General features: G+C 38.3%; 2 protein-coding genes across 2 annotated transcripts; both read right to left on the reverse strand.

Annotated features, from left to right (window-relative positions):
• Positions 1–1,389: 1,389 nt before the first annotated feature.
• Positions 1,390–15,604, reverse strand: si:ch211-286b4.4 (uncharacterized). Its single transcript, XM_055028329.1, has 20 exons — positions 15,583–15,604; positions 15,284–15,428; positions 13,683–13,815; positions 13,128–13,283; positions 12,890–13,016; positions 12,593–12,804; positions 12,350–12,512; positions 10,478–10,566; positions 9,354–9,514; positions 9,148–9,262; positions 7,266–7,468; positions 7,134–7,182; positions 6,889–7,035; positions 5,264–5,596; positions 5,028–5,125; positions 4,835–4,941; positions 4,677–4,750; positions 3,106–3,134; positions 2,901–3,023; positions 1,390–1,865 (listed from the first exon to the last, which is right to left on the reverse strand). Exons 1-20 carry the CDS (start codon positions 15,588–15,590, stop codon positions 1,491–1,493), a joined length of 2,847 nt encoding a protein of 948 aa, XP_054884304.1. The 5' UTR covers positions 15,591–15,604; the 3' UTR covers positions 1,390–1,490.
• A 1,230-nt stretch (positions 15,605–16,834) lies between these two features.
• Positions 16,835–22,668, reverse strand: LOC129358850 (multiple epidermal growth factor-like domains protein 6). Its single transcript, XM_055028069.1, has 11 exons — positions 22,633–22,668; positions 22,358–22,522; positions 21,129–21,280; positions 20,803–20,971; positions 20,621–20,729; positions 20,162–20,298; positions 19,939–20,046; positions 18,786–18,965; positions 17,428–17,652; positions 17,218–17,344; positions 16,835–17,057 (listed from the first exon to the last, which is right to left on the reverse strand). The coding sequence occupies exons 3-11, from the start codon at positions 21,267–21,269 to the stop codon at positions 16,835–16,837; spliced, it is 1,419 nt and encodes a 472-aa protein (XP_054884044.1). The 5' UTR covers positions 21,270–21,280; positions 22,358–22,522; positions 22,633–22,668.
• Positions 22,669–23,614: the final 946 nt, after the last annotated feature.

Genomic DNA, 23,614 nt, shown 5'->3' on the forward strand with positions numbered 1-23,614 from the left:
ATAAGCACATAATCTCGGGTCAGTCACTAAACAACACCTCACATACAAGCACCCACGCATAGCTGCGGGGCATTGCTGGATTCTACAAGGGGGACTTGGCATGGAGCTGAAAGCTAACACTGATATTAAGTGAAGACTTGTTCCATCTGACCTTCTGATTTGGCTCACAGCCCCCCCGAAAGGAATACTGACTTTCTATTATAAGACCCAGAACCCTGTGTGTCAGATAAAGCGCTGGTCCAGAAGAAAGCAGCAGTTGTGAAGCTAAGGTTTCTCCTCTGACTGGCCCTCATGTTGTGGAGAGGGTCACAAAGACGTTTCTAAGGCTGCGGGAATCCAGCAAACCACAGGGAGAACTGTTATCAACAAAGGAAAACCAAAATGGAACCCAAAAGTGGTAGACTGGACAAAATTACTCCATCAGCGTGTTAGCAACTCATCTAAAAATAACCAACTGTTGGGTTGTGCACTGAGTAGATAGAATAAGTTTTGAGTTAAAAGTTAAATTGAAACATCTGAAACACTGTAAACATATAGAGAAGATTTTCAAGTGGGCAAATTACTTCTGTACAAAAAAACTCCACAAAACCTCAAGACTTTCAAAAAAAAAAAAAAATTCTGTGTATCCATGTGACAAAGGAATAACATTTTGGAACATTTGCGCATCCATTAAGTCTGACATTAAACTAAAACAATGTCAGCTTATATAGACATATATAAAGCTGGCCAAACATAGAGGTGGGTATGTAATAGTGTGGAGCAGCTTTGCTTTTAAAGGAGTTGGAGGATAATTTTTGGAAACTATCATATTTGGTTCTGTAACAGAAATTTCCAGCCTTCCAGTTTGAGACCTTGAGGTCAATCTCAAGCTGAGATTGCATTATGTTGGTTTTGCAGCAATACAATGATCCAAAGCAAACAAGCAAGTTCACCACTGAACGACAGCAAGTAATATCCTAACTTTTGTTATTGTTATCTGGAGAGAAAAAAAAAGCAATTGAGTTTTAGTTTATAATAATTAGATTTTTATAATTAACATAAGTTGTTCTAAAGGCAATAATCCTTTATTAACTCCTGACAGAGACGCTATCTGGATAATGTTACAGGTTGTGTCATGCTGCGGCTTGTTGCCAGAATATATTCCTGTCTGTTATCAGTGGTAATGAACAGGGCACAGCTGAACTGCTTTCAGGCTGCAGCATGGTAAGACTGAGGTCACTGGAATCACACTGTCGCAGACAAATGCATTATCTTGTACAATATTAGCTCAAAGCTATTAGAGGCCAAATAGTACAGAAAAAGAAGTTTCTGGAAAAAGAATATGTTATTGCCATCTGAATGAAAAGAAAAGCATCAAATATATGTTTGTAATAGTTTTGTGTCCTTTTCTATTTTCCTTTAGGTTTGTCTATTAGGCTTTAAATTTCCTGGGGGATTTTTTTTAATGGAGTTGATCTTTGGTGCGCTGGAAAGTTTGATCCATTAAAATGTCAGGATTCTTGGTCTGAACAGAGCTGGTCGGAAATATAACTCTCCGCTTTATCATTTAATAGACCGCTGCTCTCTGGGCTGCGTGGGCTGAGTTTCTGACCAGCCGAAAGAGCGGCGCTCCGCAGGTGGTCTGGAGGACCGCGGCAATCCGTGGCAGGATCATGCTCCTTTTCTCTGTGCTGATCGGAGCCATCGTCACTTTCCTCGCTGCCTTTTGTTCCGTCTCTCGGCTCGTCATCACGCAGCTGACAACGTCTCATTTGGTTTAATGTGGTTTGCAGCTCGTTGAGTCGCTGTGACACATAACATCTCTTCAGCTCCAACAGGATTGTTCCGTTACGACTCAGGCTTGGCGTGCTTGCCGATGTTTCCCTCTGCAAAAATAGATCACTCATTCATCCATCATACTTATGCATCCTAATGTGAGCTTTTATCTTCTATGTCAAGAATGACTTGGAGCACATTTACATCAACATGAAGGAGGGATTTGTTTAGGTAATCATTTCCATTAATGCGATTATATCAATGCAATGTGTCTTTTATTTGTTTAGCGTCTAGCAAAATAGTCAACTCTCTGAACCTTTTCAAAATTTGTCATGTTACAATTATTTTGTTATAAAGTTGAGTGAAGAACTAAAAGGTGTGTGATGTACATTTGTATTCGGTCCATTTTGCTTTCATACATGAGTCAAATCCAGTACAATGTGTAATTTAACGAGATAAAATAGCTTAAATTTCAGTATAAAAAGCTACGAGGTCTATTAATAGCATCATGAAATCCAAAGAACACAAACAGATCCGGGACAAAGGACCAGTGAAGTTCAAAGCAGGGTTATGAAACGATAATCCAAGTCACTATATCCCATCTCAGATTTGTTTAGTCATCATCTGGAAATGAAAAGAGTTGAGCAAATCTACTAAAAAAAATATTGTTCACCCAAACTAACAGGTTCAACAAGAATATTATTCTAAATTGTTCTTTTAATCTTCTCGAGAATTTTTAATGAACATGACAATAACAAACTCCAAATCCCCAAAACTTAAAACATTGCTGGGACTGTTATTTCTGATCCATGAAAGCAAAACAAATGTTTAAATACAGTGATCATGAGCTGCTTAGGGATAAAACTGCCTTACAATGTGACTGGTGTCCTTTTCTATAACGAGTTTATTAAAAGGTGGTTTGTGACTGTAAAGATAAAACACCGAAAAAATTCAGGGAATTTAAACATTTTTGGCTGTAAGGAATAAAAAAAACATAATATGTGACAAAAACTTCAAAACAACCACAGGAAATAAGACAGAAAGAAATCACGCATGAGTGGGATAACACATCATGCAATTTAAACAGTAATGTAACAATCATATATTTTTAGAATTTTAAATATGTAACAAATTATTCTAATTACCGCCTTTTCTGAAGCACCGTTCTCGCTCTCCTTTGAGCTTATTTGAGATCTCCTCTGCATCTGCATGCTTAGCTGCAGGAAAGATTCACTCATGCGGTCAATTTCTTCCTCTACACATGACATCTGGGGAAAAGGGATCATGTTATGCAAGGCAGAAAGGAAAGCATCTTTTCTTCCAACCATTTATGCCAAGTAGTGTCGTCACCTGCACTGGTGTCCCATTTGGTGGTAAACCTGAGGAAATTAAACCATGCACTTAAAGTTATATAAAAAAAGGAAATAATGACATAAGCATTTAATAAACAGTGCTGTATGTGGTTGCTTTTCTAGCACAATGGCCCCTGTGTGCACTCCTTCAGCATTCACTGGTACAGAGATATTGGGTCATTTCTCATAAACAAAAGCTCTCTAAACTCATTAGGGAGGCAATAATTGACTTTCTCTCCAAACCCCACAATTGTTTAATGATGTTTATAGCTTGTGGAAGTGGAGAAATGAGAAAAAGAGAGTCTGATATGGCAAATGAATTCATCCATTTATCTATGAGGTGCATTATTCTAGCAGATTAATGGAACTTAATTGTTTCACTCTCTGGACCCAAAATAGATTATGATCTGAAGACCTAAAACAGTAACTTCAAGTGTAATAAAGTTTGAATTGACCATTCACAGTGTAGTTTTTCCAAGTAGACTTAAGGATAGTTTGTTTTCGTTTTGTTTTTTTGTAGACTGTTGAAGGCAAATGGAAAAAATAAAAAACTGAAATACATGACACAATTTTATTGCTTTTATTTAAAGCAACAAAGCATTGCTTATTCCTAGTGATGTAATTATAAAAAAACACACCAATTTAATGTCCTCTCTCCATTTTTTGGTTTCTTTATACTTAGCAAATGCATAAAAAACACATCCTTCACACCAGCTTGGTGTGTTGTCATAAAGTCAAGGGTTTGAATTCTGGCTTTATTGTGCAGAGTTGGCTTCTGCATGAGCATGCATGCCTCGGTTCTCTCTGCCATAGATTAGTAATTACTAGTTAGTAGTAATTACTAATGACTGATTATTCGTTGCTAGTAGACATTACTAAAGTGTGCAGCGCTCTGAAGGATTATTCAGGTATAAAAATGTAGTTTTATGAAATAATCGATACTGTTATTTTATGAGCAGCATCATCCTAATGACAAAAGACATATTTAAAAAATATTTGATCAAGTCTATACTTAATTTGTTCTACTATGTACCACTAAATTCATTAATTAGTTTTAGACAAAAACCTGAAGAGGCAGAGCTAATTTCTCAGAGCTAGCAGCAGACGAGGTTTATTATGCCACTAGCTGTGTGCTAGTGGCAAGTTTACCACTGAAGAGGAATAAAAAAAAAACAAATCTGTCTCTCAGCAGCTGTTTTGTAGATTTTTTCTGTTCTGTTAAGATCATGCTCTATTTGCTGACCTTTACAAAGTCTACAATTAGGTTTACCTTCTTTTATTAAAGCAATAGATAAAAAAAATTGCAGACCGCAGATGGACTGTGTTGTGCATTTTTAAACTATATTCCCTATTCTGAATTTAACTGACCTGTTAATAGCCTTAATATGTATAATTATTATGGCAGATATCATGATAGAATATAAAACACAAATGTTTGAAAATTGTAAATGTTGTATTTTCGAAGTCCTTTGCAAGTTCTTTGCATGCCTTATATTGCACTTGTCTTTTCTAAAGTGTAAAGAAAACAATAAGCCTACAAAATAACTTGCACATTAAAAGCTGCCATACCTGTATTTGGAGTTGATCTTTGTTTGAGGTTGCAGATAAGATCTTCCAGCTTAAAATACTTATATTTCTCAAGTCTAAAGTCGAAGAAGAGGAGAAAAGTTACTTATAATAAATGCATCCAACATTCTCTGCTGTAATTTTTAGTTTTTCACACCAACCTTCTAGCTAATAGGGGCTCAGTGAAGCGTGCTTCAGAGGGAACTCTGATATTGAGAAATTGCTCCACTAATGCCCCGTGCCGCCCACCTAATGCATCAAAATTAGGCTGCAAAAAGAAGCAATAAAAAGTCATCAGCCTACATTTCAAACTGTGTGAGGATGATGAGTGAGCTTCAGGTTGCTCTCACACACCTCTGCTGGGCTCCATTTAAAAGAAAGGTTGAACAGCTGAAGGCTTACAGCTGAAATGGCTTCATGCAGAGCTTGCAGAAACCTCTGGGGTTTGGATCCTGGATAAAACAACAACAACAAAAATTAATCTTTCTGCTGCCGAAGAAGATTACATAGTTACTGCTCAAAAATGATTGCCCAGCCTATAATGTTATGCATGACATTCAGGACTCTCTTTTGCTTTTTTTTTTTATTACCTACTGCTATGTGGGCCATGGACAGCAGAATGACAGCAATAAAGTGTCCCACATGCTGAAGCTTTGCCTCCGACAGATAAAGGATTTGATTGGTTGAATCAAAATAGAAGTCCCCAGTGAAATGAGCCAGGGGATTCTCATTAGAGGAAGATGAGCAAAACGGAATCGACTTTGCCAGTAAAAGAAGCACAGAGGGGAACATGGAGGAATCTGCAAGCCACTGCACCACATGACAACCAAAAAGGTAAACTGCCGAATACTGTGGAGACAGGCTGTCCAGTGCAGTTGGAATTAGACGTCCTTTGTGGTTCTCTTGGAACGAAGGCCCCGTTTCTGCTAAAACAGAGAAACGGTGAATCAGAAGTTGATCCACTGGAATTTATGATACAGTGCCTCACAAAAGTATTCAAGCCCTCGTTTCCCATCTTTTGTTACATGCCAGCCACAAACTTGCATTAAATACATTCATCAGGTTCAGTAAAAGTAGTACATCATTTTCACATGGAAGAAAAATGACTTGTGGGTTTCTTATTTTTAAAAACTTCGTTCCAAATAATCTAATTAGCATTCTTTTTCAATTCAACTCTTCCCTGAAACAACTAAGTGCCACCAATGCCCTTCAGAATGGTAAATGGCCTGTCCTTGCATAGCGCTTTAAAATCACTGTCCATTACATCCAGCCATTCCTCCATTCATTCTGGATCCTGTCGGCAGACCGACAGGATCAAGGCTGCCATACAATCAGCACCACTGAGCGCTCTGACCACCAACAGCAGGCAAGGTGGATGAACTGCCTTGCCCAAGGACAAACGTCCTCCAGAGATGTCATCTCCCCAAAAGGAAGATATAGCAAACAGGCTCCTATTATGTGAAATTTCATCTCTGTGGAAATATAACATTTAAACATATTCTGTGAGGGTCTCAGAGGTCTGCTGGGGAACATTAGTGAATAAACACTTTCACGAAGACTGGTGGTGTCAGTGATAACTTTGTGGTGCACTTTAGTGCAGGTTAACATTATAAAACTATAGCAGAGCTACTATCAGAAAAGATGAGTTAACATGAGTTCCATGGTAACTCAGATGGAAGAATTTGTCAACAGGATAACTGTTATTGTGAAAATCTCAGGTCTAAGGAAGAGTCAAAGAAAGCCATGTGAAGTCCTGTTTTGTCAGTTTTCATAAGCCAATGTGTAAAAACATGGTGTGAAGACAAAAAATAAATTTTGATTGCACAAGTCATCCCCATTCTGAAGCAGAGTAATGGGATGTTGTTGAAATAGTTTAGACTTAAGGGTATTCATGTGCTATAATTGATCTTTACATTAATTCCCAAGACATTCTTCCTGATCTTAACCTACTTTGTAAAAAATAAAGGGGACAAGATTCATTCAGTAGATTTGCAAAGCAAGAGAACATGTAACCTTAAAGATTTGCATCTATAAATACAGAAAATGGTGGTCCTACAAAGTTGAAAGTATTTTACAACAATTCACTATTTTGCATTGGTTTATTAAATAAAAGTTCTCACTGATAAGAATGTGAAGTTTTTTGCTTTTGCAAGACACTGTACGTAGTTCATTGTGAATTTTACTTTAAAGCTAAAAGACTGTTTTATTTTTGCACCTTCATGGGAATGCTTATGTGACTCATCTGCGGTAAGCTGTTGTAAAGACTGCTGAATCTCCTGCAGAGTTTTGAACAAAGGAGACACGGTGACCAATTTGGATAGATTGTCTTCACTGAAACAAGGAGCAGCTGTCTGTGCGCAGCCTGGAGAACAGAGAAACGGCATCTTAGCCCAAGCATTCTGACTTATTTAATAGAAAAAAAAAATAAAAAAACTCAACTTTTAAAGATTTGTTTCTGACCTGTCTCATGATAAATAGCTTCTCCTTTATTCATAGACATTGATGAGCTCTGGGGAAAGCAAACAAAAAGGGGATACAGTTTTTGCATTCTCAACATATGCTTGAAGCAATTGGCAAATGTTTCTATATTACCTGTGTAAAACACATATTGGTGTTACCAGGTTGCATATATACAACCTGAGCCTCAGACTCTCTTGAACCATGACAATATGGAAGACCACGCAGATCCTGGTTCTGCCAAGCTTCTGCTGTCAGCTTGCATAAAAGACCTTCGACTGATCTAAGAACAGCTCCCAGTAAAGACACAGAGGCCTCAGCTTGGCTGGTGGAAATGTCTGCGTTCATGAAAATATACAGAATATACACAAGGCATTTTAAAAATGTTTGGCTCTTAAAGCAAAATGGTTAAAATGGTAAGGAAAATCATTTTTAGAGCAGTGTTAAAAAAACATACATTCTCAATTTGAACAACAGGACCTTAAGCTAGAAATAAATCTGAATGAACTTATAAACATTGCAAACAAAATGTGGCTAAATGAATCCACTGGTGCTGAAGAATGACATCTAAAAGCAAATGAAAAGCAATCTCACAAAAACTACTGTTGTCATTTTTACAATGAAATGTTGTTAATTTTATGTTATTTCAATCACATGAACTGAATTATCTCTGTGAATACTTGATAAAGTGAAAATAGTGATTTTGTTTGACATATACTGGATTGTCTCTCCATCCATCCATATCCAATATAATATGATATAATATAAACATAATATAATATAATATAATATAATGATCATCAAGGTAATCAGAGAAATAATTAAACTGTTTTGTATGTAATTAAAGACTAGAAAGGAGAAGGAGGAATTGTATTTTTGGGAAACCAGTGGTGAGGAAAATATTGATTAACTTTTACTCTGGTTTGCTAGAGTATTTTTTTTTTTTTTTACTAGAGTTGTCTAATTATAACAAGTTCCTCCCAAATCTGGACAAGCATTCATTGTTTCACTAATAAAAGCATTTTCTTCAATTCATTATTCTTGTTTATTAATTTGATGTGTTACGCTCAGCATTTTATTAATAGTTTCTGTGAAAACATCAGTAGGCCAGCTGCTTGATGATGATGATGCACCACATACATTTATGATTGTAGTTTTAATTCAAACAACCTAGTTCACAAGTATTAAGTGTCCTGAAGTTTGAATTTACTCTAAACGATCCAAGCTACAAGCATTTAGCTGTTGAGTTGAAATGTATTGAAAAAATGTGGAAGTTCTCCATTTTTCTGACATTACTATCCACTGAGCAGAACCACTGGGACACACAGAGACCTGGCAAAATGCTGCCAATTGAGTCGAAAAAATAGACTCAATATGATAGACAGGATTTTGAATATCATAGAGCATATATATTTTTATTTTCTATTGAATTTGTTTCTTATTTTTAATAATAAATTCTTCTAAAACAGAGTGTGTTTTGATCTTCAGGTTTTCAGTCCTCAGTCTCAGACTGAATTAGAGAAAGACAGAAGGGACTGCGGTGATTACACACAACAGATGGTCGAATGCTGAGATGTGCTGCGGTGAAGCTTCCAGTAACCTCAAAACTGCACTGAAGTGTTGTTCATATTTTACACAAAGAGACTGCCCATGTTTTCAGAGCAGCAGCCAGAACTGCAGTAAAAGGCATCAGCAAACAATCTGTCCATCTGTTCGTCCATCCCTTCACCTGATATTGAATGAAATTACAAAACACTAATTTAACAAGATTTTATCTATTTTTTTCCCTTATTATCCAGAAGCTTCCTCAGAAGACCGACATAATGGGAATAATAAGTATAATTTCTACTTGCAGCTTCTATTTTGTTATTAATGGGTCCATCTACTTTTATGAATAGCAAAGTACATCATTTATCTTTCTTTGACCATAACATTATATTATGCTTTCAAAAAAAGCTATCATATTTTTGGATTTATGTAGCTTAACTAATTATTTAATACGTGCATTTATTCTCACCTTGGTTGTCTCCCTCTCCGATATGTGTGTGTGATAACACATCCTTCCTCACATTATGGACTAGAATCTTTTTAAGGAGACTCAGGTTTTTACTATCCATATTTTCAAACACATCCTGAAACAAAATGTACAGTTTTCTTCATTCCTCCAATATATTTTGAGTGCAAGTCCACCTATTTGCTAAAAACAAAAATGAGCCACTGAACCTTCAGTGATTCAGCCTGCTGGCATATATTTCTATAAAATTCCTGCATGTCTTTGCGATGTCTGGCCAGCTGGGCGGCGATGTGGAGGTTCTGGTCCTCTAGTTTGTCATAAAGAGTCTTCACATTAAACTCCTCCAGATCCAGGCAACCTGACACACTTCCTAAATGAGACAATTAATCATCAGTAATTGTGAAATGGTTTTCATGTACGGCTGTATCTTGAAGTAAAAACTTTGCTGGGCTCTCTCTCTCTCTTCTTCTCTCTCTCTGTCTCTCTCTCTCTCTCTCTCTCTCTCTCTCTCTTTCTCTCTTTCTCTTTATATAAATGATATAAGCACAACTCATTACTGTCTAACATTACCCATTATTTTCTTTATTGTCTATCTAATTCAGAGTAGGCTGCTAACCAGAAGCTGTCATGGATGATGATCTCATCATAACATCCTATGAAGCTGAATGAATAATGCAATATGCACTAACTGAGTAACATTAGGGTCAGCAGAGCATAATAGCAAATGATTAAACATGCAGAGAACAAACACAAGGAAAAGTTAGAAGGAAAAGTTAGTGAAGTGTTTCAGACGACTCTTAATTGAAATAGAAATTAATCAAAATAACTCATTTTTCTTTTTGTTTGATAATCCTCCTCGAGACCCTTAAAGACTAAAATACTTTTTTAAAAGACATTTTAGTCTTAAAGAGTGAAAAAGGTAACTTTTTAATTAAAATATGATTTTACATAATAAGTAAAATTAACACTTTGTCCTGACAGTGTAATATGAGACAGATAATCTGTAGGGTAGAAAATCAAGCTCCTCTGTCTCCTCCCTGAGGTCCTACTGCCATCTGCAGAAATACACCGGCTCCTGGTCAGAAACAACCAATCAGAGCCAGGAGGAGGGTTTAAACGAACCAATCGCTGTTTGTGCCGCTCACACCCTCCTCCTTGCTCTCCGCATCATTACAGCTCTTTCCCCACAGTGGAGCCTGGTATGAACATGTCAGATAGTAAGCATATGCACCAAAAATATTTTTTATTAAGCTCACCTACTGCAGTCTTAAAGAAATAGTAGGGAAAGAATTAAATGGTTTTGTATGAAAAAGGTTTCAGTACAAAAGCTTACCTCCCTTTATGACTGCAGATTCCTCAGCTTCTGCTCCCTCACCTTCACCTCGACTGGCAAGAACGCCGCCTTGACTCTGGACAGTTATGCTAAAACACATCAGTAAAGGAGAGATTTCTGAAAATCTCTCACAAAATGTTTTCATTAAGGATTATATGACTACAGGTGCACCAATTGCAGTTCTCTATCCGATCACAATCTAAGCTTGACCTGCCAATACCAGTTTTGTCAGATGCTGAAGTGTTTTAGTCACAATTCCTTTTAAATATAGTAAATTCTCAAAGTTAGCAATAGGGGGATTTAAATAGTTCTTATAAGCTCATTCAGAAGCTGATTTTATTTTCCAGAATATATGGAGTACAGTCAGAAGGAAGCAAGGAAGGAAGGAAAGTCTGTAGCTAACTATAAGTGTCTTATTTTCTGAGCTTATTTCTTGGACTATCAGCAGAAAAATGCTTGAAAAAAATTGTGCTAAGTAACAACTGTGTACAAGTTTATCTTTTCGAATGTAATTACCATAACCACTCTTGTATGTAATGTAGAGCAAATTTTGTCCTGAAAAACATTGTGCAGAGAAATGCTGAACAGATCTGTCTACTTTGAACCTGTTACCGTTAATCAACTTCCATTTTATGCATTCACAGAGCATCTTGCAAGCTCATTAATATGCTAGTGACACTATGATAAGCTTGCTTACACTAAGAAGATTCAGCCAATTCAGAGGCAGTTATCACAACATAATCAGCCGGAGAGGCACAGACATAATTGTGTTTCTTGGCAAGAAAAAATCCTAAATCACAGGTGTCCTTAAGGTCGGGTGTCCTGGCAGTTTTGCAAATGTCTCTGTTTCAACATTGGTGATTCAAATGGTCCAGATACTTCCTCAGCAGGTAACGGTGCAGAAGCCTGCTTATAAACCATCATTTAATCAATGCGCGTTGAACCAGAAAAGGAGCTAAAACATGTAATGGCCCTTGAGGACTGATTTTGGACACCACAGGGTTAAAACCCTCTGTTTCTCTCTACCTGATGAAACAACTCAACTTCCAGAGGTTTCTGACCTCCATTTTGATTTGCATATTATCTTAATAGTGTAACCATGAAAACAGCTTATAAGTGAAGAATCTTGGCCTAATCTATAATTTGGAACCAACAAAAGAACCTCAAACTGAATGGTGGGTAATAAACAATGAGCAGGGATTGTACAGAATAATAGAATTAAAAAGAATTAATTCTGTATTTGTTATTAGTTAGTAAGAGGGGAAAACAAAATGTTAATAGACAAATGTGTCCAATTAGTAACAGTAAACAGAAAACAGGCTGTGTGAGATTATTAACGTCGCTCCCAGAAAGTTATTAAGAAACTCCTGTACCTCTCATTCAACTGTGTGTTTCACCTTATGACAATATTGGCTCCTTTGACAGTTAAATGTGAATTATTTGTTAATTATCTGTGCAATATATTAAATATGCAGTCATATAAATATCTCTTGTTTAGATAAAAACAAGATAAAACAGCTGCAATAAGAAGATTTATGTTATGCAAAAACAGTAATCTTTTTTCTCATGTTATAAAACTGTTTTAATTTGTAACGTGTTATGGCAAAAGGCTTTTTTGTTTTTTGTTTCTTTACCTGAAGCCGAAACATTTGTATGTAAATATATGCATAAATGTGTCTGTGTATAAATTGTCATTTATTTCTGTTTTGTTTTTTTTCTCTGTACTCTGGTGGCCAAGCAACAACATTTTATTGCCAAGTTCACTGCTGTGTGTTTGTGTAATGATAATAAACATATCCATAATGTAGTTTAAAAGCAGTTTTAAAAAAGCTCCCTGAGTAGTACTTTAGCGTATCTGTAACGCAAACACACCTTTCTCTACTGCAAACACACTCAGCTGGGCAAAAAGGCTCTCCAAGGCTGCGCCACTTTGGTCTTATCTTCCAGTGGGGAACGAGTTTCGCTTTGCTGGGCCGAAGAACCAGCACAGTTGTGGTCAGGACTACAACTAGGACCAACAGCAGACTCAGGATCCCTGCACACAGCCAGTGCTTAATAATCCTGTACCACTTACTCAATGAAGTCAATCATAAAAAATAAATGAAAACAGCTTGCCAACAATGAGTCCCCAGTCAGGCAGAAGGTTGAGGCGGTGATTTTTTACAATCCCGTATTTGACCAAGTGTCCTGGAGTCATGGGTTGAAACGCAGCAGCCCTGGTGTCACATTCTGTCCCCTCCCCACTGACCACCACAACAATGCTCCACTCGGGGACGACACTGTCCACAAACACATACTTTCCTGCTTCTGAAAAGACATGGGCAAACCTGAGAGAGAGGAGAAAAGATTTTTTTTTATAAGTTTGCAAAATGTAATTCGAAAGAGTTAAAAATTGTGTGGAGTCGACTCTACATAGAAGAGTTGAATTGTGTTTGCTTCATGAGGATCTGCAGATGTCTGAAGGCTCCAAAGTCCCAGCTTGGGTTACTGTTGAACAGGTGGTCCTTCTGGTACACTGGGAAGTGGCTTAGAGGGCGAGCTAAAGATTTAAATAAAGTTAAAATATTATTGGTACAGCTAACATAAACATATGTAATCTCACCATTATGACACATGATTGTTAAAATAAATAAAATACAATACAATATACCAGTGTGGTTGATGGTAAGATGAAAAACGAGCATGTCACCCAAGGAAAGGCAGGCGATAGGGTTCGGGATCCGAGGAAGGGCATCAGCTTTATTCTCATCATCTTCAGTGTTTCTCCTCTTTCTAGAGCTTTTATTTATATCAATATTAATTGGTTCTAAAAAAAGAAACACTTCATGAATATGACAAACTTTGAACTGATCTTGGGTTTTTTAAAGAAAAATTCAAGCAGATAAATAACTTCAATGTTTACAAAAACAGAACCTGGGAGGAGATCATTTCTATGAATATATATATATATAAATTTATATTTACAATTTGTACATAGATTCCCACTGAGAATTATGTATTTAACCTGCAAGTATAATGTTGACCATTACTGGATAGAAGAATATCTACAATAAATAAATACTTCTTTCAAATTCACTCACATTGCATGTTTTTCCATCATTCCTGTCTGGAAAATTAATCGTTCAAATACATCACAAAGTGCCCAAGACTAATTGTGATATTCATGCTGATGATTAGTGTATGTGAACTTCTGACCAGTGCTTACCTGAAAGGAAAAGATTGACAAGATCTTTTTGGAGGGGAATCCAACCAAAGAGTCCTTCAGAGGTAAACTGTACTAAGTGTACTCTTCCAGATGTCTGTGCGTGGATATCAGGACCCAAAACATTTTCTATCTTCTGAAAGTAGAAAGCGAAAACCAACTGCACAGGAATGACACTGCAACACTTTGTCACAGTATGAGTGAAATAATTTTATAAATATGGTTTTCAGGGGAAAAAAGATCATTTAATAGTACTCTTTCTGATTAATCATTTGTAAGACTGCACCTTTAACTGTATTTCTGGAACTATATTTGTACTATTTTATCAGTGTGTATAAGAATGTGTGTGTGAAGTGGTACCATCAGCTTTCTTCTCACTGTGCTACAATACTAGTTTTACCATATGTACGTTTGAAAGTTATCTGAATGTTTGCTGTGACATGTTTGTAAAGTAATCTCACCATATTTAATGCTGAGATTACATCCAATGGCAGGTTTGGTTGCCCAGATTTTATTTTGAAAATGGTTGTACATGGAAAAACAGCTTGGGGCTTGTCTGCAGTGATGCAGGCGATCCTCCGATCTGTCTTGGTGTGAAAACCTTTGCTATCGTTCCAAACTTCACCTATGGCTATGGATCATGACTGATAGAAAAATATCTCAGATGAAAGTGGCTAAAAATAACTTTTTCTGGGTGGCTAAGCTTAGCTTCAGGTGAGGAGAAAAGTCATCTGCAGGAAGATAGTAGAGAAAATTTAAATCTTTCCCAAAGAAAAGAGTCATCCGGTGTAGTTGGGACATCTCACCAGGAAGACTCCTGGGCATCTGGAGATTTTCAGAGCTATGACATGTTGACTAGCAAAATATTTTATTTTAAATGTCTCTTCTAACAACTTGCTTAAAGGAGGTATTGTGTTATTCTCCAGGTAATGGTGCCATTTTACAGCACAATAAAGTAACTATGTCACCTGCAGTTGTCATAAAAAGGCTGACTATAAAAATTCATTATCACTTCTTGGACAATATTATTTTCTCAGTTGTGTATTTGGAACCACATACTGAATCATAACCTCTGACAGTAATACAAAACCTTCTCTGCAAGCTATAAATAGTGCTAGATTTGCCTTGTAAAAAATATGTGCAGTGCAGATGTCTTAACATCTGCACTAGATGTTAAGACATCTAGTGCAGATCAGACTAAGAAACTATTTTGTGCAGAAAGTTTCTCTTTCTGTCAAAAAGAAATTGTAATTCATAATTTCTCCAGATACAATCAAATAAAAAAATTAAAAAAGTCTGAAACTGCAATTGATTTAATCCGGTAAATGATAAGTTGGGAGTAATACTTGTTGTGCAGAGCTCTCCAAAAAAGTTCGTATTCGGAGCAAACAATGTAGTCTGAAAAATTACTCAGCTCTATCATTACAATCCTGATAATGCATTGTGTCTATTTTTATCTCCCAGTCGCAGCTTTCACATATCCTTCTCAGTTATATGCACATGTAGGATAACAGATTTATGCATGGCAAGTAACTGGACTGGATGGGATGATTTGCTGTGCTTTTAAGGTGTAGCTGATCATCATTTTGTCAGCTTTCTCTCACCCTTGCCCAGACCCTGCTGTTTCTTTCTCTAACGCTGAGCTGCAGGTCGCCGTTTTGCATGAGCTCGGCAGACAGCTGAGGCAGCCTGAAGAGGCAAGAAGTATTGCAAATCTCCTCTGCGGACACATATCGCTCACACCGGCAGCTGGGACAGGCGCAGATAAGACAGGAGACAGGGAAATATCAGGTATATCAAGATGAAAATTTCAAACCTTGGCATCATGGGCTAGAGTAGGTTTTGCATGGCAAACTAAATCAATACTAAATCAGAAAAAGATATATAAACTAATAAGACTCACATGCCCATCTCCACATCCAGGATTCCTCCATGCGATCCACAGGTGATATTACAGGAGTGGAGGGAGGGTGAGACGCACTCTCTGGATGCTGCTACTCGTATTTCTCCTGTGCTGCACCGTCTGCTCACCTAAAAAAACATACACAAAAAAAATCAGAGACACTAACATCTGAGTTGGCTTCAAACACGATCATGTTGCTTTTTTGTTGCATCACTTCTGTTTGGAGCCTTAGAAAACAATAAATAAATTTAAACACAAAAATATCGACCTTAATGCAAGTAATCTGGTCAACACTATTTTCTGTAAGCTTTATAAAATATTCAGCATAAACTATATGTGATTTTACTGGCCTCAGGCTGGCAATCTAGTTCACTGTCAGAAGTAGATCTTTTAACGTCCAGCTCATTGTAGTAGATGAAACCGGTTCTGCACAGACACGATCCATCAGAATACTGGAAAGCCCGGTTCTTCCCAATGCAGGTGCATGAGCTGGAACCTAAAAATATTGTTTTGGAAAAAGAAATACTGTAAAATCATAAAATTTAAACTTTTTCAATTTTAAAGAAATAGCTGGTTTCATTACATAAAGTACAGATAGTTTATTTTGAAATCCAGCAAAAGCAGAAGTTGCTTTTTTTAACTATTAACTGTTAACCTAATGACAAAATTGTTTAAAGATGTACAGCAAGCAAGAAACTAAAAAAAAAAAAAAAATTGTTTACAAGAGTTTCTTTCAGTTCTGATGCTAAAGTCTCATTCTTGCTGAGACAATTTTGCCTGAACTGAAGTGAAAACTAATTTAACTTTAGTTCACTTTTTTATATACATTTTACAATTTGATTGAAAGTGTCTCTCAATTAAACAAGAAAAGTATTGTATCCAATTTTAAAGTACTGTCCTTATGTACAACGTGCCACAATAAAGTAAAAAGTAGGAAAAAAAGTAGATTATTTATTTTGTTAACAAACCAGGTGTTGAGAAGGAGGAGCTGCCACATGGAAAGCAAGCCTTCTGGGCAGGCAGGTGGTTAAATGTGTTGGCTGGACAAGGGTGACAGTCGCCCATTTTCTCTGCACGGGTCCGATTACCAAACGTGCCTGGTGGACAGAACTTTGGCTGGGCGTATCCCTTCTCACATACGTGTCCATGAGGGCAGGGATTAGTTTTGTAATCTTCTGTGCCTTTATGAAGTTGGGCAACAACAACAACAACAAAAAAAAATCAAAATTCTGGAAATTCAAAAAGTAATTATTTAGAATTGCTTTATTTCAGCACCTTCAGGGCAGTAATATCCCGGTGGACATGGGAGGCACTGCAGACTCGGGGAAAGATATGGACGATAAGTGCCACCTTCACATAAGCTACAGCTGCTGCTATGTGATCCTCTGAGAGCGCTCGTGCTGACAGGCATTGATCCTCCAGAACAGGATTTCATGGCAGAGCTGTTGGCAGGGCAGTAGTAGGGAAATGGACATCTGTGGGGTGACGCAAAACGTTTATTTATAAAGCTTTCGTCCAATCCTTGCAGAATCAACCAAAGTCCACATTTTAACAACTGATTTTTTAATTCAAAATTATAGGATGCTTTTGGGTCTGAACACACACTTCCGTTTGATGGATCGTTCATGTACTCACACTTGTTTAGAGGTGTCATACGAATACGATCCCTCAGGACAAATATAACCTTTTGGACACACTTGAGGCTCAGCAGTCTGAGGTCCACAGAACGAGCCAGCTCTGCATAACTTCTCTGAAACTGCACCTGGAGTGCAGTCAAAAGCTCATTACAACACCAGGACCTCATCTGGATGTGTTTAGAAAGTCAATATTTATAGAGACGCCTACCAACAGGACATTGATACGAGGCCCTGCAGGGGATTCCTTCCACGTTGGGCTTTCCTGTCACGCGAGGGTCTGGGCAGAAGGTTCCCCCTGCACACGATTCACACTGGTTGGGTGCAGCGGCTCCAGGAAGCTGCCTCTTGGTCCCTGCTGGGCAGAAGATGGGGGGTCCAGTCCCACTGCACCAGAAGCCAGGTGGGCAAGGACTACTGGTATACTCTGTAAGTCCTAAAGAAACCCAAAAGACAGAGGGAGGCTATAGGGACGTAAATTGATCTCCACAATGGCCAGCCTGTGAATTTGTTTTGAAGAAAGATTGTTTTCCTCCAAATTGGCGTTTTACCTTTGTACTCATCTAGTTTTCTTACAATGAGAGGGAAGTTTTTTTTAACTGTAATTCCCAAGTCAAACCTTGTTCAATATGCACAGGCTTCAGACGGGCACGCGTTAAAATTGTTAATTTTCTGTCAGGAGGGAAAACCAACACCAGTGTGAAAAGCAAAAATAAAATAAAAAAAGAGAAAACTGTTACAAACATGCAGAGCTGTGGGAATGTGTTTGCCGCCTTAGAGATTTCTTCTTTCTTTTTTTCTGTCACACTTAATATGTTTTATGTAAAATTTGCATTTAATTTATTTTTTTTCTCCTGTCATCAACCAGCCTATTTTGAGGGGATGTCCACTGCAGCAGTTGCCTGGCTGTTAAATTTGAGAGAATTAAAAAACATTAAATTTAAGTGAAACCCCTCAAGGAAGGAATAAAATTGCAGCATCATCAACCTCACATATTCAACAGAACTTAAAATTAAGTAACATACTCCTCAAGGTTCAGACATATTAAAATTACTGTTTCAAACGTGAATATCCTTGCTTCTTGTTATTTAAAAAGGGACGTCGTTTAAAACCAGCAGAGGAATGGGTAGGGAAACTATCTGCTGAGCATTATCCATTAGCTGAAATTACAATAGGGTTTAGTTTCAAGCCTTGAGCTTTTGTAAAGGGGATTAGAAAGATTTTTTCTTCTCTGAAGCTCCACAACTCATTTATTTCTGTGGCCTCAAGTGACAAGTTTTAAATTCAGAGCTTCCCCTCACATTGTATTTCCTTCACTCTTATCTCAGGCAGTGGCCGAGGGAAAAATATTATAGTATATGAAAATAACTGCAGAAAATTTGCTGTGAATGAATTTAAAATATAAAAATTCTAATTCAAGTCCACCAGATGAAAGTACAACAAGGTGAGTTTCCCTTTGTTACTGTTAACAGAACATAGAGGATAGAGGATATAAGTAAGGTAAGTAAAAACAAAGTGGTAATATGCATGTTTGATTAAAACTTTAGCTAAAGGGTCTTTACATGGTACCTGTGGTGTTGCAGTGTGAACCAGGAGGACAGGGCAGGCAGTCACCCTTGCTGCCTGCTCCGGGGGAACCTCGATAAGTAAATATGGGACATGGCCGGGGCCCGGTACCACCACTGAAGTCACTGCCGGGCAGACCATCACAGTAATGGCCAGGCGGACATAGATGAACATCTGGATCTCCTGCAAACAATGAAACCCCAGACAGCTATCAGCCAAAAATGCTTTCATGGAACAACTGATGTTGCTGCTTAGTTTGAATGGTTCTAGTAAGACGTATGAAGTCCCTCTTACAGGCATTCAACCAATACTGCATCAATATTGCAAGTAGATGCAGTGCATTCAGCCCTCCCCCTTGAATTTTTTTAACTAGGTTTATTGGGAATGTATTGAATAGACCAACAGAAACTCACAGAGAACTGTTCAATCAATCAGGCAAAAAATGCTACTAGTCTGGCAACCGAAAGCCCCCCAACTTCATCTCACTGGCTAGGCTAGCAGCAATTAGAGAAGCTTTCCAGAGGCTCACAGCAACTATAAAATTACCATAGAATATGAACTACCATTGTCAGTTTGCCACAAGTGATGGAGAGGACACTGAAGAAGTGGAGGAACTTGATCTGGTCAGATAAGAAAACTTAATTATTGGGTGGTTATCTACATGCAAACCGCTGTGTGTGGCTGTTGAATTTTATTAGGGAAAAGACTAATGCTAATGCTAATGGGGGCAGTGAAATGCTAATGTTCGTGCTAATGTTAATTTATAGCAAGCAAGGCAGTGAATTAACCTAAGAGAAAAAGATAGTTTTGATACATTTATTGTGAGGGGGCATGCAGCGGTATGAGCCGCATTAACAGTAGTAGGAAGCCACAGTTATTTTGAGGTTTAAAACAAAAGGTGCCTGCCATGCAATGCCATGGGAGAACTTTTTTTTACTTGTCCCAAACATTTCAGACAAATCCCCAAAAAATTTTATAAAACTCCCCTCTACACTTTTCAGATTTAATTTGCAAGCATGGTTTGTAATGCATACAGCCATTTCATTCCACTTTAAATGTACACACTTCTTTTTGTTAGCCTAAAATTCCAGTAAATTCTGATCACATTTTTGATTGTAAATTAAACCACTTTTCTAGCATGTGTGCCATCACTTACCAGGTTTGCACCAATACTGTGGAGGGCAGGGTAAGCAGTCCTTCAGACTCGTTGCCCCTGCAAAGCTCCTGACTGTGTTTGCAGGACACAGCTGCGCCTGTTCTGCACCTTCAGGGCAATAAAAGCCTAAATAAAGAAAAAGAAAAATGTTCCTTTTAAGACTGATAACTGGAAACTTCAAGAACCAAAAGAAATTGAGGAACTTGTTATAGATGCATAATACCTGGTGGGCATGGGCCAGCACACTGCACACCCCACTGGCAGTGGGTCATGTTAGACATTGACCCTTGAGGGGTGAACTCTGCACTCCCAGAAATGCACAAATATCCTGCAGCGCAAACACCCTGGATCTTACCAGCCCTATGAAAATGTGACAAACTCAAACACACAAAATCATTGGTAGGTACTAAAATATGAAAGGGATTGTACTTAGAACCATTGTTCTCTCACTCCATAATTTTTATCAGTTAAAATACAAGTGCATAACAAGCTCAGCTACATTTCTCAAGATGATATAGCTTCCTGATGTCCACCTATAAAGTGAAAGATGAAGTCAGAACTTGCCTTGCATCATGTGTTGGTGCTATAAATGTGCCAAATAATGTGAGAGGAGTGTAGGTCTAAATATAGTGTGTGACAGTGAGACACGTGCAACGCGTGGTGCAAGATGTTTCCAGAGTACCTGCAGAACGTCCCTGGAGGGCAAGGCAAGCACTCCTTCTCTTCCTGTAACCCAGTCTGGTTGGAATGGGTGTACGTCCCGTTAGGGCAGGGCTGCGGCACCATTGTCCCTAAAGAAAAAGTCACAGCAGTAAAACAATTGTTACATACCTCCTGTTGCGAACAAAACTTTCCATATCCCACCTGCAGGGCAAAACGAGTGTGGAGGGCATGGCCACGGGTCTCCCACCACAGCCTCCTCGCAGAAGAATCCAGGTCGGCATGGGACACAGTTCTCAGAGCCCGGGTTTGGTTGGTACTCTCCAGTAGGACACGGCAAGGCCAATGCTGTTCCCACAGGACAAAAGTGGCCCTGGGATAAAAAGAACACAATAAGAGGCACATCCAAGGAGACGCATCCAATTTAGCAGGGCATTAATAATGAACGACGCAGCGTATTCAGATCCAACGACATAAAAGAGGACAATAAATGCGGAAGCGTAAATAGAAGTGTACATAAATTAGCATACCTTGGGGCAGAGGAAGGCATATGGAGTAGTTGAGGAGAAGTCAAATGGACAATAAAAACCAGCAGAGCATGGACCACTGGGGCTAGCAAGGCCCTCAGAGGAGCAGTAGTGGCCAGCAGGACAGGTGGAGCAGCTTTCCATGGAAACACCTCCTACAGTCAGAAAAAAAATACTTGATGCACATAGTGACACAAAAAAGATTTCTAAACTGCCTTCGAACTAAGGATGGCAACTGAATTCATTGCATGTCCAGCTTTTTCATAATGTACTCTACAAAAGGATTTATTGTAGACAGTAATTTTAGTTGAATTTTGATAGGAAAGTTTGCGATCAGCCAATCCATCCATCCATTTAATCCGGGGTTGGGTCAAGCCAGCAGATTAAGCAGAGAGGCCCAGACTTCCCTCTGCCCCGCCACTTGGGCCAGCTCCTCCAAGGGAATCCAAAGACCTTCCCAAGCCAGCTGAGAAACATAATTCCTCCAGCGTGTCCTGGGTCTTCCTCTAGGTCTTCCCCCAGAGGGACGTGCCCCAAACACCTCACAATTTTTAAACCACATTTTACTACAACAACAGCTGCGAGTCCTTTAGAGATATGGCTCAGACAGCTTTTCACATCCAGAGTCAAAATTTTTTGCAAAACTGCTCAAGCTCTGTTTCATTGTGGGACTGATTTGACGTTTGGAAAAGCTTCAATGCGTAAAATATGTTAAACTCGAAAAGAATAATAGTATAAGAAACACTTGGAACATGTAGGACACTCTATTTGGGGTGTCTTACACAAGCCATATTACAAAAAGAAGATGAATACTTGGCAAAAAAAATGAAATTAAAAAAAATAAAATAAAAAAGGGCTTTCAACAAGTGAGAAAGCCATCACAAGAATATAATATAAACAGGGACAATCAGTGACTGTGCATTGTGGAGGCAATATCTCTGATAAAAACAAAGATATATAAGCTGAGATTTCTAGAGGGTGAGTTTATTAGAAAATAGGAAAAATTTAATGATTATATAGTAGAAACAAGATACCACTTTCATAATATGGACATTAAAAACTAACAATTGCCTAAAGGGTGTAAACATGCTGATACTTTTCCATTGCATCTGTTCAAAGAAAAGTTTGATAATAAATAAGTTTAAAAAAAAAACTAAAAAGAAAAGAAAAAGTTCAGGGCTACAAATATTCTTGAAATTCAATTTAGATGGTGTTGTAATAAAGGCATGTACCAGTTGCATTGCGGATACTCCCAGCAGGGCACGGGAGTGGGGTGAGAGACCCTGCTGGACAATAGTGTCCTACCGGACAGAGACCGTTCCTCAGGAAGGTTTCAGAGCTCTCAGGTGTTGGCACTGTAGCTCCACCTTGGCAAAAGTAGCCCTGCAAACATGGAGCTACACAAAACCCATCAATAATAACAGCTTGATATCCTCTAGCAAGTCAAATCATGAGACTTCTACATGGGTTTGAAATAAAATCAGTGAGCATCTTAGTGTGTGTTTACCTTGCGGAGCAGAAGCTCCATGTAAGCTACAGTACACTCCAGAAGGACACGGCAAGCAGGCGGAGAGCGAATGAGCTCCTGTTTGGTTATTAAAAGTTCCTATAGGGCATGCCTCAGGCACCACTGTCCCAGCAGGACAAAAATGGCCTAAGAAAAGAAAGAATTATACATTGTAAGTGGAGAAATAAGAGCTGGATGGCTGAAACATATTGCACCTGTACCCAAAGGAGTAAACCACAAGAATTCATACTGCTGACTCAAAATGAGTTTTTACCGGCTGGGCAGGTAGAGGGCTCTTGAGTAGCTGAAGAGGGACACATGGTTCCTCTGAGGCAGACCAAGCAGTGAGCTGCTCCAGGACTAGGACTGTAAGTGCCAGCTGCACAGGGCACTTCACTTGCTGAGCCAACAGGACAGCTGTAGCCAGCAGGGCAGGGGTAGCCGTGGGAGCCGTCAGACGGAGAGGGACTTGAGCTTCCATTCAAACAAACATATCTGTAGGCGTAAACAAAGACAACAAACTTCAGATGAAATAAAAGATTACTGGAAGCATCCATTAGTAAAGCCAAGTAGAGAAAGTGTCCCTCCAGCGAAACACTTCTAGATGGCTGTCAGGCTATGCCAAGCCCTTCAAATGATGATCATTACAATTATTGGTTTGGCTACAATAAAACTCTCTGGTTGAGCACATGGTCCTCAAACTCTGAGAGCTTTACAAAACAAAAAGGAGAATTTATAACTATCTGTCAAAAGCTAACTGTATCTATTGAACTGTGCCAATGTGATTTTATAACTTGTATGAGATTATTTTAATAAAAAAAATGTCTCAGACCTACAAATACACAGCACATACATAATAAAATTTACATCTATTACATTGAAAACCAACTATTTTAAAATTTGAAAAAGGTCAGGAAGTTGTACCCAGCGCGACAAGGCAAAGCTTTGGAGAGATCGGACATTGCAGGACTGTCACAATATA

The sequence above is a fragment of the Poeciliopsis prolifica genome, unplaced genomic scaffold (assembly GCF_027474105.1).
Source record: "Poeciliopsis prolifica strain line A6 unplaced genomic scaffold, Auburn_PproV2 SCAFFOLD004, whole genome shotgun sequence".
Lineage (NCBI taxonomy): Eukaryota > Metazoa > Chordata > Actinopteri > Cyprinodontiformes > Poeciliidae > Poeciliopsis > Poeciliopsis prolifica.

Coding starts and splice junctions, on each gene's coding strand:
- si:ch211-286b4.4 (XM_055028329.1), bottom strand. Junction 13,284..13,682: donor TGTCAATCTTTTCCTTTCAG/GTAAGCACTGGT, acceptor TTCTTTTTTTAG/AACCAATTAATATTGATATA. Junction 3,024..3,105: donor CAAATGGGACACCAGTGCAG/GTGACGACACTA, acceptor CCTTTTCCCCAG/ATGTCATGTGTAGAGGAAGA.
- LOC129358850 (XM_055028069.1), bottom strand. CDS start 21,269: ATGGAAAGCTGCTCCACCTGTCCTGCTGGCCACTACTGCTCCTCTGAG. Junction 20,730..20,802: donor ACACTCGTTTTGCCCTGCAG/GTGGGATATGGA, acceptor CTTTTTCTTTAG/GGACAATGGTGCCGCAGCCC. Junction 17,345..17,427: donor CTCGTATCAATGTCCTGTTG/GTAGGCGTCTCT, acceptor ACTGCACTCCAG/GTGCAGTTTCAGAGAAGTTA.